The following is a 16,079-nucleotide window of genomic DNA, read 5'->3' as shown; positions in this document are numbered from 1 at the left end:
TCTTTAAGGAAAATCCTTCAGAGAAGAAAATTTGCAAGTAGTGAAGTTGAGCAGAATTGGAGTTGAATAGTTCAACATACTTGATTTTGTTGTCAGATAAACTTAGTAAATGTCTAAAGTATAAAATCAAACATATGCTGAGAATATCAAAGTTACTATAACATTTAATGAAACACTTTGTGAAGGGAAGAAAGATCTTCTGGTTGAGGGTTTGGGAGTTTTTTGTGTTCCTGTTACTTGTTTTTTGAGTGATCTGTTTGCTGTGTGTTGTCATCTATACTGTTCCTACAGCAAATCATACACTTTATTTTTTTTTCAGGAATGACTGGATTCGTGTTGGTCTTTGTTATCAACCAAATACAGATTTTGCTATAGTACTGGAAACCTTTCAAAGGCGGTCATCTGCTCTGTCCAGCAAGGTAGAGCGCTACGTGCCTGTATCTTCAATGATGGAGCTCGAAAAGAATCGATCAGACAAGAAGTTCTACTTTGACAACAGTACCGGGTAACTCCTTGTAACTTGACCCTATTGGAAGATGTTGTTTAATCTTAAATGTCCAGTTTGATAGCGTTAAAAGCAACTGATTGAGACTCCTGCATAAGAGGAAATCTGTTGTGAAGGAGCCCAAAGCCTATTTGAAAGAATACTTTGTGTGACTTTGAATCTCCAAAATATAGTGGTTGTCACTGAAATACTTTTCCAAGAGCATCACAGTTGCCACAGATATTTCCTATCCCATGCCTGGGGAAAATGTGGTACAGAATCATAGAATCATAGAATTGTTTAGGTTGGAAAAAGCCTTTAAGATCATCAAGTCCAACCGTCAACCCAACACCACCATGCCCTCTAAACCGTGTCCTGAAGTGCCTTGTCTACGCATTTTTTGAACACCTCCAGGGATGGTGACACCACTACTTCCCTGGACAGCCTGTTCCAATGCCTGACAACCCTTTCAGTAAATAAATTTTTCCTAATATCCAATCTAAACTTCCCCTGGCGCAACCTGAGGCCATTTCCTCTCATCCTATCATTAGCTACTTGATAGAAGAGACAAGTAACTATGTTACTACAGCCTCCTTTCATGTAGCTGTAGAGAGCGATAAGGTCTCCCCTCAGCTTCCTTTTCTCCAGACTAAACAATCCCAGTTCCTTCGGCTGTTCCTCATAAGACTTGTGCTCCAGGCCCCTCACCAGCTTCGTTGCCCTTCTCTGGACACGGTCCAGCACCCCAATGTCTTTCCTGTAGTGAGGGCCCCAAAACTGAACACAGGACTCGAGGTGCGGCCTCACCAGTGCCCAGTACAGGGGAACAACCACCTCCCTGCTCCTGCTGGCCACACTATTTCCGGTACAGGCCAGGGTGCCGTTGGCATTCTTGGCCACCTGGGCACTCTGGTGGCTCATGTTCAGCCGGCTGTTGACAAATACCACCAGGTCTTTTCCTGCTGGGCAGCTTTCCAGCTACTCTTCCCCAAGCTTGTTGTGTTGCATGGGGTTGTTGTGACCCAAGTGCAGGACACTTGGCCATGCTGATCCTCATACAATTGGCCTTGGCCCATCGATCCAGCCTGTCCGGATCCCTCTGTAGAGCCTTCCTACTCTCAAGCAGATCAGCCCTCCTTCCCAACTTGGTGTCATCCGCAAACTTGCAGGAAGTAACCTCTAAGTCCTCAAATAAAATTTAAACTGAAATTTAACTGAAATGTTAAACTGAAAATCCTAGAAATTTCCAAGAAGTTGTCTGTTCCAAGAACATTTTAAGAATGTATTTCTGAAAATCCTAATCTGTTTTCAGCCTTCTTGAAAGTACTTAAAAGACCTGCTCTTTCTTTCAAAAGTACTTCTGACAGAGGCCACTGAGATCCTTCTGAGAGGTTTAAGATGCGGTCAACTTTGAGTAAAATAAGTCCTACATACATCACTTGTGTGTACTGCAAATGTTGATCTTTAATTTATAGTTTTTTCTCTTACTTATGTTGTTCCCTTATCAGCTATGTTGTAATAATGTCTGCAGGTGAATGTAGCTTTTGAAAAGACATTTATGTTTCTTTTGTTTAAGAGCTACAGTGATAACAGTCAAATCTATAACAGAAGAATTACCAATCTCTGTGTGCTGTGAACATTAATGACCACTACCCCCTAAACCGCATTTCCAGGCATTTGCAGCAGTGCAATTGCAGTGCCCCATGCTGGTGGCTGAAGCTGAATACCAGTTACTGCTGGGTATCTGCAAAGATCTGTGATCAAAGAAAACATTTATGCTCTGCAGTTTGGTTTTTGTTTCCTGCAAGCTGCTGATTTGAGGAGTGGCTCTTCTTTTCAAAGCATATGCATTCATAATGATGTCCCCTTTAATTGTTGGGAATTTCAGATATGCCAGTAGATACTTCCTAACTCTAGTAAACTCTAAATACTTTGAAAAAGTTTGAACAATGGTGCGGAAGTGAATACTGTAGTTTCTCTGCTTCTGAAAATCGTGAAATACAGCTGTTTTTAAGGTTTAACATAAATATCTATCTTTCCAGCAACTGATCTAGATTCTTTTCCCCCCCCTTTTGTGTAGATTACTGTTTTTATTTCTTCAAGCCAAATATAATAGGGATGGTCACAGTTATTGCTCATCTCAGGGATGTGAAAGGATCAAGATTGTGACCAAAGATTCCGCAAAAGGCATCAGTAACTGCATGGCAAAATCTTATCCAAAGTACTACCAAGGACCAACCGTCATAAAGCAGATGCCAGTAAAAACTACTGTACCATGTACAAAATGCGGCACAACTCAGGTAAAATAAAATAAGCAAAAACTTTCATGAACTGTATACTCAAGGTTGCTGTCTCCTAGCTTTCAGGCAGAATTTCAGTCTTTCTGTCCAGAATGCTGCACCTACCAGTTTGCGATGGTCACATTGTTAATCTCCTGTATGCTAGAAGGTAGGGAGTCCCTTGTAGCACAAAGGTTTCAATTTTTGTTCTTTGAAAAATACTGCTTCACCTCTCACTCATGAGTGCTACAGAAAAGGAACATAGCTAGATCTGATGTCTTCTGCTACAGTATTATCTGTACTCCATGTAGGATCACTTTGCTGCAGAGATCTATATGCTATTGGCCAAACTTCTCTCTTCTTTTTTGGGTCTTTGCTTATTAGCATGAACTTGAAATTGTGTTATCCATTTTAGCTATACAAGCTGAGAAAAATTCTGAAAGCAAGGAAGAAAATAAAAGGAATATACTTCATGGTATTTATTAACATTGCTAGTACCATAAATAATGCCGCTGACAAATGGATGCATTTGCTTTGGAGCATGGGTGATCTCTTGTAAATTGTCTGGCATGATAGAGTGTTTAAGATGTATGGATATGTGTATTTAACATGTTTCATTTGATATCCAGATGGTATTCACCAGCGATCCTCACAAAAACTACCTCCTTGTGCAGATTAATTCAACTGGTAAAAAAGAGTTAAGCAGAGGTCAGCAAGCATTTATTTCTGTAAGTATTCTTTAGGGTTTTCTTCTATCTTTCTCTTTAGCAGTTTGTATTACACCAGTTATACAACTCTACACAATGCTGACCTCACTTTTCTTTACTTGAATGAAAAGCGTTGGTTTATAGTTTAAAAACCAAACAGTCAAAAAGCTGATGTTTTAACCACAGAAAATGAGGCTTCAAAGCTCCATTTTGTTTTCAAATCCCTCCCTTCTGGAGAGAAAATTGTACTAGTAAGGGAGAGTGTGAAATCTTCAGATCTGGATGGATATACATTTACTGATGACTGCTTTTGGAAAAAAAAAACCCACAAAAAAAAACAACAAACCAAGAAAAAAAAACAATCAAACAACCTGTTAGTTAAATCTATGTTGTTGAAACTGGTTTTGTGCTAACAGATTGGTGAGTTAATGGGATGAGTTATTCAAGCCATTAAGCTTTGTGGAACTCCTTCAATATAGCAATTACTTAAGAATCCATATAGATTTCTATATTTGTTCTGATGCAGGCCTGATAAGCCTAGTGATGTGATACTGTATAAAAAAGTAGTTTACTTCAACTTTTCCGTTCAGATGCTGAAGAAGACTTGCACATGCTGCTGAAATAGTGTTTGCAGACAACCTCATACCACAAAGTGTAAAGTCTGCATGTGGCTTACATTCTGCAGCGTCAGTGTGTTAGCTTGGTTGAAATAATAAAACTGTTGAGTTATTTGAACAAATGGTACAAGAGCAGTGTAACCTAGCAGCTGCAAACTTCTGTGGGAATGTGTGTGCCATATCAAGAGCAGTAAGAGGACTCTGCAGGAAGAAACTGGGCTGGAACTGGGCTGCTGCAGAGACAGATTAACTGTTCTATTGCCAAAAAGTGCAGGTGGTTCAGTATCTGTGTTTTAGCTTCCCAAAGCAGGAGCAATGAGGTAGTAAGTCACCTGAAATGTATGATCTCCCTGTAGAAGCCAGGGACTGGAGGCTCCCATGCAATTTCAGAAGTCCCACTGAACGCCTCCCCTCAAGGCAGAAAATAAAAAGATGCTAGGGAGAAGCAAGTAGTTGTAAGGAAATTAGTACACCACTGTGTCTAAACTAGGTGAAGATTAACACTGAGTGGAATAGAATCGCTGTTGGATTCATACTAACTTTAAGAAAGAAAGAAAAAGTTCTTTTCTCTTTTTCTGCTCCCATTTAGGTCAATGACACTATGTTTTCCTTCAAGGATAATGGTATACTTATTGTTGTAGTTGATGCCTGCATCGGCACAGTGTCAGGAAAACGATTATTTTCTGGAGTAGACCTTAAGCATGTAGATGGGTATTTAACATCTGGAATTCCACAAAGGTACGTTTATTTCCGGTATGTCGTGTGAGCTGTAGCTCTGCTCTCTAACAAGGATTTAAATGGTACCTATACATGAGAGCTGAAAGTGAGCAAAGCATATATCTATGTTGAGGGGAAAGGAGAAACATAGGAGCATTTTAACAGACAATTTAGCCTTATTTGAGAAAACAAAGCAACTCAAATTTTGAACACTTAAAATTTTCCAGTGTTGCCTGTCTTTCACCTCAAAAAGATACTTTTTTTTTAACTAAACTTCATGTAATAACACTTCTTTGCTTAAAACAAGAATAACTTTTTGTTTAATAAGGTCACTTAAGGACACCGATGAGAACTATGTGACAAGGTACCATACTGTTCTTCCCCCTGTCTAGGGGGAAAATTGCTTATCATTAAAGAAAGATTAAAAGTTACTGTTAGAAAAATCAGCATTCTAATATTATAATTTTGGATCATTATCTCAACTTGATTTTTTGATACAAAATATTAAACTATATTTAAATAACACTTTCCAAAGAGTTTGAAGTTAAATTTAAAAAAATCTAAAAGAAAAAGTCTAGGTGGATGCTTTTCCAGGTACTCCTTTCAGAGAGGGTTAACTGCTTCCATGTCATTTCATGACATGGCAAGAGTACTCTTAAGGAAGTGGACTGTGAGGCCAACTAGCTGAAAAAGCATGTAGCAGAATATTAAGAAAACTTTGTGTTTATAACAGCTGCTGTCTCTGCACCATTTCTGCTGCAGGTCTATTGTTCTACTGAGCACAAGGGGTGATGTAGCAATTCCTAATAATTTATCAGAAGCCTTAATGTCCCTGGGGACAGCCAAACCGCCTTATCTTCAGAGCAACGGTTGGTGGAATTTTTGCACTTTTCTTTGACACTGCCTTGGTCTGTGTGTTTATGTTGGCATGATGGATTTCTCACAGGGCGTGTGAAAAGGATGCAGCTGGCAGAGGATGGTTGCCAGTTTGCATTGGTGTGGGCTGCTGTGTTTCAGCCCTTGCTGAGAAGGGGGAGGTAGGCAGCCCTTCAGCAGATGGGGCAGAAAACCCTTCCTGTTGCCCCAAAGGGCGTTGTGTGAAGCTTGTTGCAAGCAGAGAAGTGACTAGCAGTTCTTTGTGCTTGTGGATTACAGAAAAAGAGCCCCGGGCTTTTTTCCCAAAGCCTGTATTTTGAGCCTTACCTAGCGAATCTATTTTTAAACAATGTCCTCTGTAAGGCTGCTACTTCTTGTTCTAGCCAAATTTGAAGATAGAGATGAGAAGCTGTCAGTATTTTGAGGGGTGATCACTTTATAGTCCACATGGGGTAGCTCTAGTCCGTTCAGGGCCTCGGCACGAGTTCTGTCTGAGAAAGCAGGTTCTGTAACTGTCCCGATAGCTGTGTTCTCAAATTAAGATTTTGGAGTATTTAATACCAAATATTGAAAAAAGAAATTGCAAATCAGTATTTCTTTGCGAGGTGTGTGTGAAGCTGAGAGTGGATTAATGTCCTGAATAATCTGGAGGGAGAATTTCAGGGAGGTGTGCCATTCCCTTCCCAACCAGTCCTGTGTTGTGCTTGGACGGGCTTGGCTGGTTCGGTAACACTGAGCTGTTTTTGTCACAGGAAGCCTGGCCTTTTTGGGCTTCAGAGGAAACTTTAAGCCATCCTGGATTAAGCTGTTTACTGGTCCTGCTGGGCATGGGCTTGTTCAGATAGAAAAGTATATCCCTTTACAACTGGAAGAGTATGGCTGTGCCAGAGCAATCAAAAGCCGACGGAAAGACCTCGAGCTTCTGAAGAAGGCTACACAATCTCATTAAAGACTAAGATGTACATAAAAGCTGGGGCAAAAAAAATGTGAACTAACTTATTTTTTAATTTATGGCATTTTAAACTATATTGTTATCCAAGTAAATCATGTTATTGTCTGACAGATGTTTGCCAGCATTGACCGCTTGAATGCCGATCTGTGCACCTTCTAGTTGTACAAAATATTAAAGAATTTATTAGTATTTGTATAAACAGGTTTCAGAGATTTTTCAGATGTTGGTATTTACTGTAAACAAGTTCATTCTGTTTAATACTCCTTTTGTATGTAAGAGGGTGTTCATAAAAGCCTTAAATTTTTGGTAGCAGGTGTTGGAGTGCATCTTGGATTACTTGAAAGATTAACATTAAAGTCTCCATAAACAGCTTGAATTGGTCATAACTTATGCATTTTCCCTCAGCTGTTAGGTGTTTTCCTGAGGGTTATTTAGCAGTCAGCTCAGTTACATTCTCAATCTGCTTTCTAATATGTTAAAAACCAGTTTCCCTACACATGCAGCAGACTCAAGCGGTTTTAACCGCAGTAAAATTTTTGCTTTGCTGTATGAAAGGTGGAGAGAGGGGATTCAAAGAATCAGCCCGGGGCTGGGTAAGGATTGTGTACCATCTAACAGCGTTTAACAATGCTACGTGTACCAGCATGGCATACAGAGCAGAAAATTACCACCGTTCTTTGGTGTCACTCTTTACTATTCACCCCTAAATATACAGATGTCTGTAAGAGTTACTTCAGTTAACAGTCTGGGTGTTGAGGCTGCAGTCTTGTGTACAGCTTGACTTCAGCTTTTTCTTTTAAAGCTTTTAGCCAGAAAGGCAAAGCTGAGATAGTTATTTTCAATCTGTAATTAAACTAGGCTTCTACTGTTGCAGTGATCTTTTTTTCTATTTTTTTTTTTTTTCCTTAAGGCTATCCCAGCTTTAAGTGAATGGAGAGTGCTCTCAGTCATTCAGGCATGTTATATCTTTTACCTTAACTTTGATTCTTTTAATATAGTCATGTTGCTAGTTCCTATTGATTTTATGTTGGGTCTGTTTGATTTCTTTTGGTTTTGTTGTAAGTATTTTTTGCACACTTTCTGCAGATAGTGTGAAAATAATTTAGAAGAACTGAGGCACACCAGCCCTTTTTCAGGATCCTCGTCTTTGAAATTAAATTTCAGAGACTGTAAAGATGCATTTCATAATAGGGAACAATAGGTGCCATAGAGCTAAAATGTAAACATAGTTCTAATAAAACTGACATAGTTCCTTCTTCTTGTATATGTTCTCATTCATTCTAGCTGGTATAATATGTCTATCATTCAGAGATGCATTGTGCTTTGAATTCAAAATGGAGTGGCTGTTGGAGATGAACTATATGCCTGTCTTCTCCAAAGAAGTTGAAAAACTGTGGGGATTTTTTTTTGTGCTTTAAAGGAGAGGCGGCACAGTAGCAGACCTATTATTCTGTTCAAATAAATATGCTACCTCAGTGCTACAATTAAACTGCCTGGTCTAGTGTAGTTTCCTAAGTGGGAGGGGAAAGGAGCACAACACAAGAGATGAAGTTAACAAATAGATAACTGATGTTAATTTTATTGTAAAACCAAGCCAAAAGGATGATTGTGTATTTTGCAGTTGTTTTGATGCACAGTTCTCTTATAATGTTAAAAAAAAAAGGCATTTTGTTAGGGGGAGATGTGGTAAATCTTTAAGACTAGCTATGATGTTTGGTGTTACTAATGCAGGGCAATGTGATTTAAATGCTCTGAGTGCAGTAGTGATAGTGTTTGGGGATTAAAATGGTTTTAAGACTTCCTCTGTTCTGTGGGTCATGCTCAGCAGAGAAATACTGATGAGGTAGTGACCTACAGGCTTGTGAAGTTGGCCATTATTTATGAGGTTCTGCTGTTCTAAGCCATCTTGTAAAAATTGTACTTGGAAGTGTAAAGGGTATTCTGATGTGGGGCTTACTGATGGACAATTGGATGTGAAGTTGAAGTGTTGTCTTTTGTGTAAATTTGAACACTTGATAAATAGCATAAATAAATTTTTACATCTGACAAGGCAATAAAATCTTGGGTCTCTTCTGTTCTTGTATCAAGTAATTCTGTAATGTGTGTTATGTGAATACTAGAAACTATTTTATTTCAAACACCAATAGACTTGTGAAGTTTATGGAGCGTATCCTACCTTCCATTCAGAGACAAGTTAGGAATGGAAAGGAGACACTAATGGTGACTGAAGTTATGGGCCCGTCTCCAACATCTGTCATCTTAACGTCTATCTGAGCTGCTGAGTGTAGAGTCATTTCAGCTTGGCGGGGGCCAGTGCAGTGTTGTTACCTACTCAGGGGCATCTTACCCATGTCTGTAACTTCTTGGTGGGGGAGTAAAGAAGATAGAGCCAGGGTCTTCTCAATAGTGCCCAGTGGCACAGGGCAAGAGGCAGCAGGCACACATTGAAATGCAGGCAATTTCCACATAAAGAGAAGAAAAACTTGGGTCAGGCAGTGGAACTGATTGCCAGAGAGGCTGCGGAGTCGTCTTCTGTGGAGGAGCATCTGTAGCTGACCCTGTTTTGAGACACATCGTGTCCTGGGGCCATCTCCAGAGGTGACTGCCAGCCTGGGTGCCACTGTGGTTGTGTGCAGTTAAAATTACCAAAGTGCCTAGCCTCTCTTTTCCAAGCACTCCAGCTGCTGCAGCCTGCAAGGTCTGAGCCATGCAATTTTCACCTCATGCCTGAAATGCAGTGAGATCTTAAAAAGGAGGCATCTCTACCACAAACCTAGTCCAAAAGGCATTGTAATTGCCTCTTCATGGTCAGGCTTTGTGTAAAAATAGATTGATTTCCATTCCTTGCTCAAATGGTACCATTCTGCAGTAAAAAAATTAAAAACTCACCAGGCTAGAGAAAGGAAGGCAAGTTTAAAGCTTTAATGTAATGTGTTAGAGCTTTTTAAGGCACATCTGGGCTCATGTTCTTATTCCACAGGTTGTTTTTGCATTTTATTTTTTAATTGTTAAAATGTTTTAAAAACAACAACAAAGAAAACAACAAAAGAATAAATCAACTACTTGGAGCAGGGATCAGATTAAGTGTACTATGAATAAGGCACTCTCTCTGGCCAAAGGCACTACTGAAAATCCACTATATGAGGGGCTGGAGATCCATCTCTAAAGAGCTGGGATGATGGCAAAGACATGCTTTAGGAAAAGATAGACTTAATTCTGCATATCGTGGGACTGCAGTGACAGCTGAGGCCCTGGATAACTTCTGACCCAGGACATTAAATGAAGTTTTACGGTTCAGGGCAAGTCCTGTGATTTCCTCTGCTTTCCCTCAACTCCTTTTAACATTATGAAGGAAGGGTGTACATCTGAGGATAGTCACTAAGTTCTGACTGAAAAGCCCAGTCCACCACGTTTGATGACAGCTGTATCATATGGTGCAGTGGTCAGTGAAGGTCAAAAGGGTATGTCACAGCTATATTTGTTTAAGAGGATCCTGGTGTCATCCCAGTGTCCAAACATCTATGAAGTGCAAAGAAAAGCAGTAGCTTATGAACTCTGAAATTGCATTTATGTGAGCTTTTCCCAGCAATTACTTTTCCACACTAGCACTTATGGGAAGGTTCTGTCCCTCCTAAAGTTCACAAGCATATTTTTTTGTAATGCCTTCTTTTTTTCCCCGTGTCTCGTGCTAGTTAAAATTCTAAAATAATACTCAGTTTTGAAGTATATAAGGCCACCTTTGGCTTGAGGGAATTTATGAGATTTTTAATTATATGGCCTGGGAGTACTAAAATTTTGCATATTAAATTGTATTAACAATTGTAACCTGCTAAAAACAAAAAGGCTTGTCTGGCCATTGACTTGGATGACTGCGAATGATGGGATTGGCATGTTATAGAAGTCCACCGCTCCTTTTTTGTGTGATGAAACTGAAAAATAAAGAGATTTTGGATACAAAAGGAGCAACTTTGGGAGAGAGCATTCTGGGGATCACCTGAGATGAGCCCAGCCTTTTCTGACAGGTCATCTTGTGCCCGCTCTTGTGTCCTTCCCTTAACCCATACTGAATAAATTCAGAGAGATTTGTGCTTGTCTTGAAAGGTTGGTGGTTTTCATGTTTGGTATAGTAGTGAGAAATTGTCTTGGTTAGATCACAGAGAAATTTCAAAGTAATCAGTCTCTATAAACTTTATCCTTAAAGGCCAACTTTTTCACTTTTCTGATTTCTATTGTATTTAAAAATACAAAGCAGACTTAATTGCTGTGCCTGGGAGGCAAATTCTTTGTTACATCTTTGTCGAAATTGAATGGGGTGACAGCTGAATATCCTGATTTATATTTTTTTTTTCTGAGGAAATGTTCTTAGAATATGCAATGGCCTGTCTTAATATATAATTTATTCTAAACGGAACATAAAGTGGTATTTTAAGATTATTTTAGTGTGTGCAAGTTTATAAGTAGTAATGCTGTACTAGAACTGCTATAGACAATTATAAACACACCTATCTTTCCTGTGAAGCATTTCCAGTGACATTTTCAGTGGATACACAGGGATCAGTTCAGGATATGTTTTGTGTAATTGATAGCTTTTAGGGATGGATCTTAGATGATGACGTGTCTTTTTAGTATCTATGAGGTTCTTCAGCAGAAGATGGTTTACTCCATCTGCAGGGTGTGAACTATGATCTAATAGTTTTCTTCCATCTCTGGTGCAAATGACTGGCACATGTTCTCAGTAATAACAGACAACACCACAGTTATCTGTGGTCTCATTTCTATTTCTGAGAAATGATTCTATGATGAGCGTCACTCAGTAGCATATATTGCACATTCCTGGTTTTTAATAGTTTTATGGCAGCATGTTCTGGGTTAAATTTTTCTTTTTAATATTCCTGTATTGATAAAAGATTTTTCTGTCCTTCACAAAAGTATTAGAAGATATGAGTATGTATACTCACATGAATCATAGCAGCATGCAGATTTGCCATTGGGTTCTTTCTGCTAGCTAGCAGACAAATGTGAAATAAGAGTTCATGTCAGGCTTTAATAGTTGAGCGTGGAAGAAAACAAATGAAGGTTCAAGAAAAATTTGTTAGCTGTCTTTTTCCCTATAAGCCATATACACCTTTCTCTTTTTGCTTTGTAGGGACAGGGTTCTCCTCACCACTTCCCTTTCAGTCTGTAAGCGCTGTGATGCTGCTCTGGTTAAGTATTTTGTTGCCATAGAATTTTCCATTTCTGATATTCCCAATGTTTTGCTGCCTGTGGATTTTTCTGAGTAATTGTCCAACCTTCTTCTCCATTAACTCTATTTCCAAAGCATCTCAGGGAGTGGGTTGGACCCACCCTTTTAGTTTACCCAGGCTGACTTGAGTTTCAAAATGTAATCTGTTTTAACAAAGCCATTAGCCAAAATACACTTTTTCCGTTAAATTCTCTTGTCCCATGACTCACGTTGTAGCAACATGTTCAAGATCAGTTAGATGCATGGAAATACCTTTTGCAAATAAGCATCAGGTGTGAGGACACTGCCCGTGTCAAACTGAAGGGATTAACAGCACAGAGCTTGTGTGAAAATGTTGATCTCCACTGCCTTTTTTTGTGTGCAGTGTTTCTTGCTGAGCATTAAACAGGCCCTTTGTAATCTGGGAGCCAGGGTGGGTTTGAATTCTTCCATAGCTGTCTTGTTGAATGAGCCAGATTAAATGCTTTATGCTCCAGAGTATAGATTCGAATGAGTACCAATGTGAAACTTAAAAATGTTGATATGCGCTCTTTATAGGAATAATTGGCTGGTTTTTTTCATGTGATACTTAAGTTTCATTACTTTCACACTTAAGTCATTGTGCACTCTTCCCCCCCCCCCCCCCCCCCGCCCCGCCCCAGGCAGTCCTACACAAACTCCATGGCATCATTGTTAATAGTGACATACAAGCCAGTTTCTAAAATGAAGCTAATAAATGAAGTTCACACTAATAAGCATATGCCTAGCAGTTACTGATTATACGAGATGTAAATCAGGGTCTTAAGTGAACTGCTGTTCCTAGATTTATATGTGTTTTAAGATATGAGCGTGTAAATAACTGTATTAATATATTTCCCAAAGTATATCCTAAAATTACAAAAATATTTTTGTGTGTGAACAGTTCCCCTCTTTGCCTGTGAAAGCCTGGTGTTCAGGATCTGTGAAAGGGTAAATAACATTGGAAATTGCCAGGAATCTGTACTGAAGTTGTTAAGGAAGGTTGTTGCTGGAGGGCCCCAGGACACAAAATCTCAATATAGAGCTTAATAGAGAAGCAAATGCTCTGTTAGGAGCACAGTGTGTTGTAAGTTTGAGCCAAAGTCATGTTTTCCCTCTCACAGGTGGCTATACACACACTAAAACCAATATGTGAACCCATATCTATAGTTAATCAAATTCTGATACAGCACTTAAAAAACTCAAAGACTCTGTGTCTTGCTTGTAAACATTAAGAATTCTCAGAAATGTTACACAAAAGTAATGAAGTTGAACAGAGACATGCCATTTGTTAGAATATAATGGTGATGTGAAAGTACAAAGGAAATTGACATTTCTTATTAAGCAGAGACACAACACTATAGATGCAGGCAAATCCTTGATTTCTAAAGACAGTCATTACCATTGACATCTTTGTAGTTTTTTGAAGTTATCATCCCATCAATGGTTAACCTGTGAATAATCAGCTAGCTACATGAGCTTAAGGTCATAGGAACAAGTGTTTGAATGTAAGTGTGGTTTTTTGTTCATGAGAATTGTTGCAGAAGTAATGTGGCAAATTCTAACTAAAGAGAGTGTTTAATTCTGCTTTTCATTTTGTAGTCTGTTAACTCTTGCTTTAACTTCTACTTCTTGTAAACTAAGTTTGTATATTGGATCTGTAAAGCTCTTCCTTACACAACTAATGAACCCAACTACATGCAGAGGAGCCATCAGTGAGATTTTTTTGAGGCAAAAAACCCCAACAAAACTCTTTCCCAATGTAACAGTGGGTAGGGAGGAGTGTGAGGTTTCTGTGTGTTCACCGACTCTTGTGTAGATTTGTCTGCATCTTCCCTAGCATTGATACCTTTGCAGCAGCATGGCTTATTTTTCATGTGAGACAGATAAGGTGCATGGATACAATTGTACCTCTTTTTTTGGAAGATGGGGAGCCAATTATACTGGTATCAAGAAAATGCAGTCCATATGTACATATGTAATGCATTAGCAATGGGGTACGTGGATCTCTAGGGCTGGTTTTGAAATCCAACAGTTTAATTTCCAGCCAAGTAGCCAAAGCTCATCCAGAAAGCTTCTTTCATTGGGTGTGTAGAGACTGTCCCAGAGAAAATGTGGAGGGATCACACATCACCCAGAAAGAGAGTTGATTCATCATGCAAGAGGACGAGTTTAGGAAAGAAACATCTGTACGTGCTGGTATGATTTTTCTTTTTCAGATAAAGTTTGTCACAAGCAGGAATGGGTTCCTGTGCAGGAAACGGCTCTTCTGTAAAAGTGGACAGGGAACAGAGTGTATTAAGGCCAAGGCAGTGGCAGAGCAAACAAAACAAGTACAGCAGCTACTGATTTCCTTCCTCTGTCATGCCACAGCGTAATTCATTGCAGAGCTGTAGAGAAGCAATTACTCCAGCTTTCAACGCAGTTGTCACCTCTGATTCAGATAGAGAGTAATGCATGCTCTCATCCTAAGAGATACTTAGATCAAAAGGTACTAGCTATGGAAAAACAAATGCAGGCAGCTGAATATATTTGCTATCAGAATAAATTTCCCTGAGATATTGCCAGAAAAAGGGAAGTTCTCCTATAAAGGAAGTTGTTCAAGAAAACATTAGCAGGAGGCATTTACAGTGCTTCAGCTGAAGGAAGTTACATTTTTGTACCTCCTGTTAGCTAATACTCATGAAGCAAGAAGCACTATGATTTTACAAGCACTGCCAACAGATGCAGAAAAAGCCCTTCCATGCATATTGTGGTCTCGCACCCAGAGTAAACATACGTAAGCTCCCACAAGAGAAGCAGAGGTGTCACACCTGCCTGGCCAGAGCCAGCAGCCAGTGTGAGAAAGGATGTAGCTGAGCAGCTCAGAAATAAAAGAGAATCTGTAGCCAAATATTTGAAACATTTTGGAGTGAGGCTTCTGGAAGCACAACTTTTCTTGAGCCTTTCAGAAGCACTAACTACCACAGGGTGTGTCAGACCCTGGGAGTCTTGCGCTTATTTGCAAAAGGTGTTTTTGGTGTGTCAGCTACAGCCTGTAAGGGTGAGCTGATAGGAGCCAGGCCCAGAGAAGCGGTCACTTGCTGGGGTGTTTGCTGCTCCAGTGTGCTTGGGCCCAGAAGAGGCAGTGCCAAACAGCAGGGATCTCGTATTGCTTTACTACCTGGCACCTGTCCAGCAGATATTGCATCCTCTTAACAAGATCTCCCTGCCAGGCAAACCAACAAAGAAAGGCTTGCCATCACATTAACTGATGAAGGTGAATAATAAAAAAGGGGTCACTTTAATTAATGGGTTAATGTGAGCCTCTAAATTGAAATCTCGATGGAGGGAATTAGAATAACCTCTGGGTGAACTTAGTTGGAGCTATCTGCTGCGCTTCGCATTAAGAAACATAAAGCGTGGGCTGTTGTGAGCACAGATGAAAGAGTATCTCGGGTGGGAGCACTGGGGAAATAAAGGAAGGATAAAAAGAGACAACACGAATTACTGAAGAAGGGATTTTTCTTGCCTCTTAGCTCCCACTCCATCTTGAGCATTAAATTCCAGATGTTCCCCACTGAAAATCTCCAACAGATGTCCATCTTCAAACAAAAACCTGTGAGTAGGCTGTTGAGTAAAATCTGAGGCTGACTCTCAGCGTGACTGAGGATCGTGGTTTAATCAACCAGCAAACATTCTCAGATAGCTCTGCCATAGCTCTTTTGCCATTTTACATTGTAATTAAAAACACAACAACAAAACCTCGGAAGCTGTTACCTCAAATAAAATACAGCAACAGTGCGTTGGAGACTAGGAGAAATTGAACTCAGTTGGGAGGTAGGAGTCTGGTTTTCTTAGCTAGGTTTTTTTTCTTTTAAACCTATGCTTCCATCAAAGTAACAGCTATTAGTCTGTGGACTCTAAAGACCAGATCTGCATGGCAATAAAGATACCTTCAGTCTTTCAATATCAGTTTTAAAGGTACAGATGGAGACAGAGGACGGCAACGGCATTGGGGTATTTGGTGCCAGCCGATAACTGCAATAGCAGCCTGCTCCAAAAATGCTGTAGCAGACCCTGCAGAGTTGTTTATTCCTAACTCAGTGCCTACAGATCTTCTTTAAACACTGTGCAGGCGCTCAGACCCCATGTATTTCCTGGCACAGCATATCAGAAGGGGCCATTTCCACCTCTGTCCTCTGAGTCCTTTCTTCCTTGCCTGT

At 39.8% G+C, this 16,079-nt stretch overlaps 1 protein-coding gene across 6 annotated transcripts in view; it reads left to right on the top strand.

The window, feature by feature from the left end:
- CEMIP2 (cell migration inducing hyaluronidase 2) overlaps positions 1 to 8,673 on the top strand; it is a 52,568-nt gene extending 43,895 nt beyond the window's left edge. For all 6 annotated transcript variants that reach the window (XM_049795475.1, XM_049795474.1, XM_049795472.1 and 3 more), the window contains 6 exons: positions 320 to 505; positions 2,565 to 2,784; positions 3,393 to 3,491; positions 4,677 to 4,825; positions 5,567 to 5,673; positions 6,433 to 8,673. In XM_049795475.1, the coding sequence (XP_049651432.1) occupies positions 320 to 505; positions 2,565 to 2,784; positions 3,393 to 3,491; positions 4,677 to 4,825; positions 5,567 to 5,673; positions 6,433 to 6,629 (958 nt within the window). In that variant the 3' untranslated portion in view covers positions 6,630 to 8,673. The remainder of the gene's footprint in view (positions 1 to 319; positions 506 to 2,564; positions 2,785 to 3,392; positions 3,492 to 4,676; positions 4,826 to 5,566; positions 5,674 to 6,432) is intronic.
- The last annotated feature ends 7,406 nt before the right edge of the window (positions 8,674 to 16,079 follow it).

This window comes from Accipiter gentilis, chromosome Z, assembly GCF_929443795.1.
Source record: "Accipiter gentilis chromosome Z, bAccGen1.1, whole genome shotgun sequence".
Taxonomy (NCBI): Eukaryota; Metazoa; Chordata; class Aves; order Accipitriformes; family Accipitridae; genus Astur; species Astur gentilis.
Note: the sequence above shows the minus strand (reverse complement) of the source record. Positions and strands in the feature narration are given on the sequence as shown.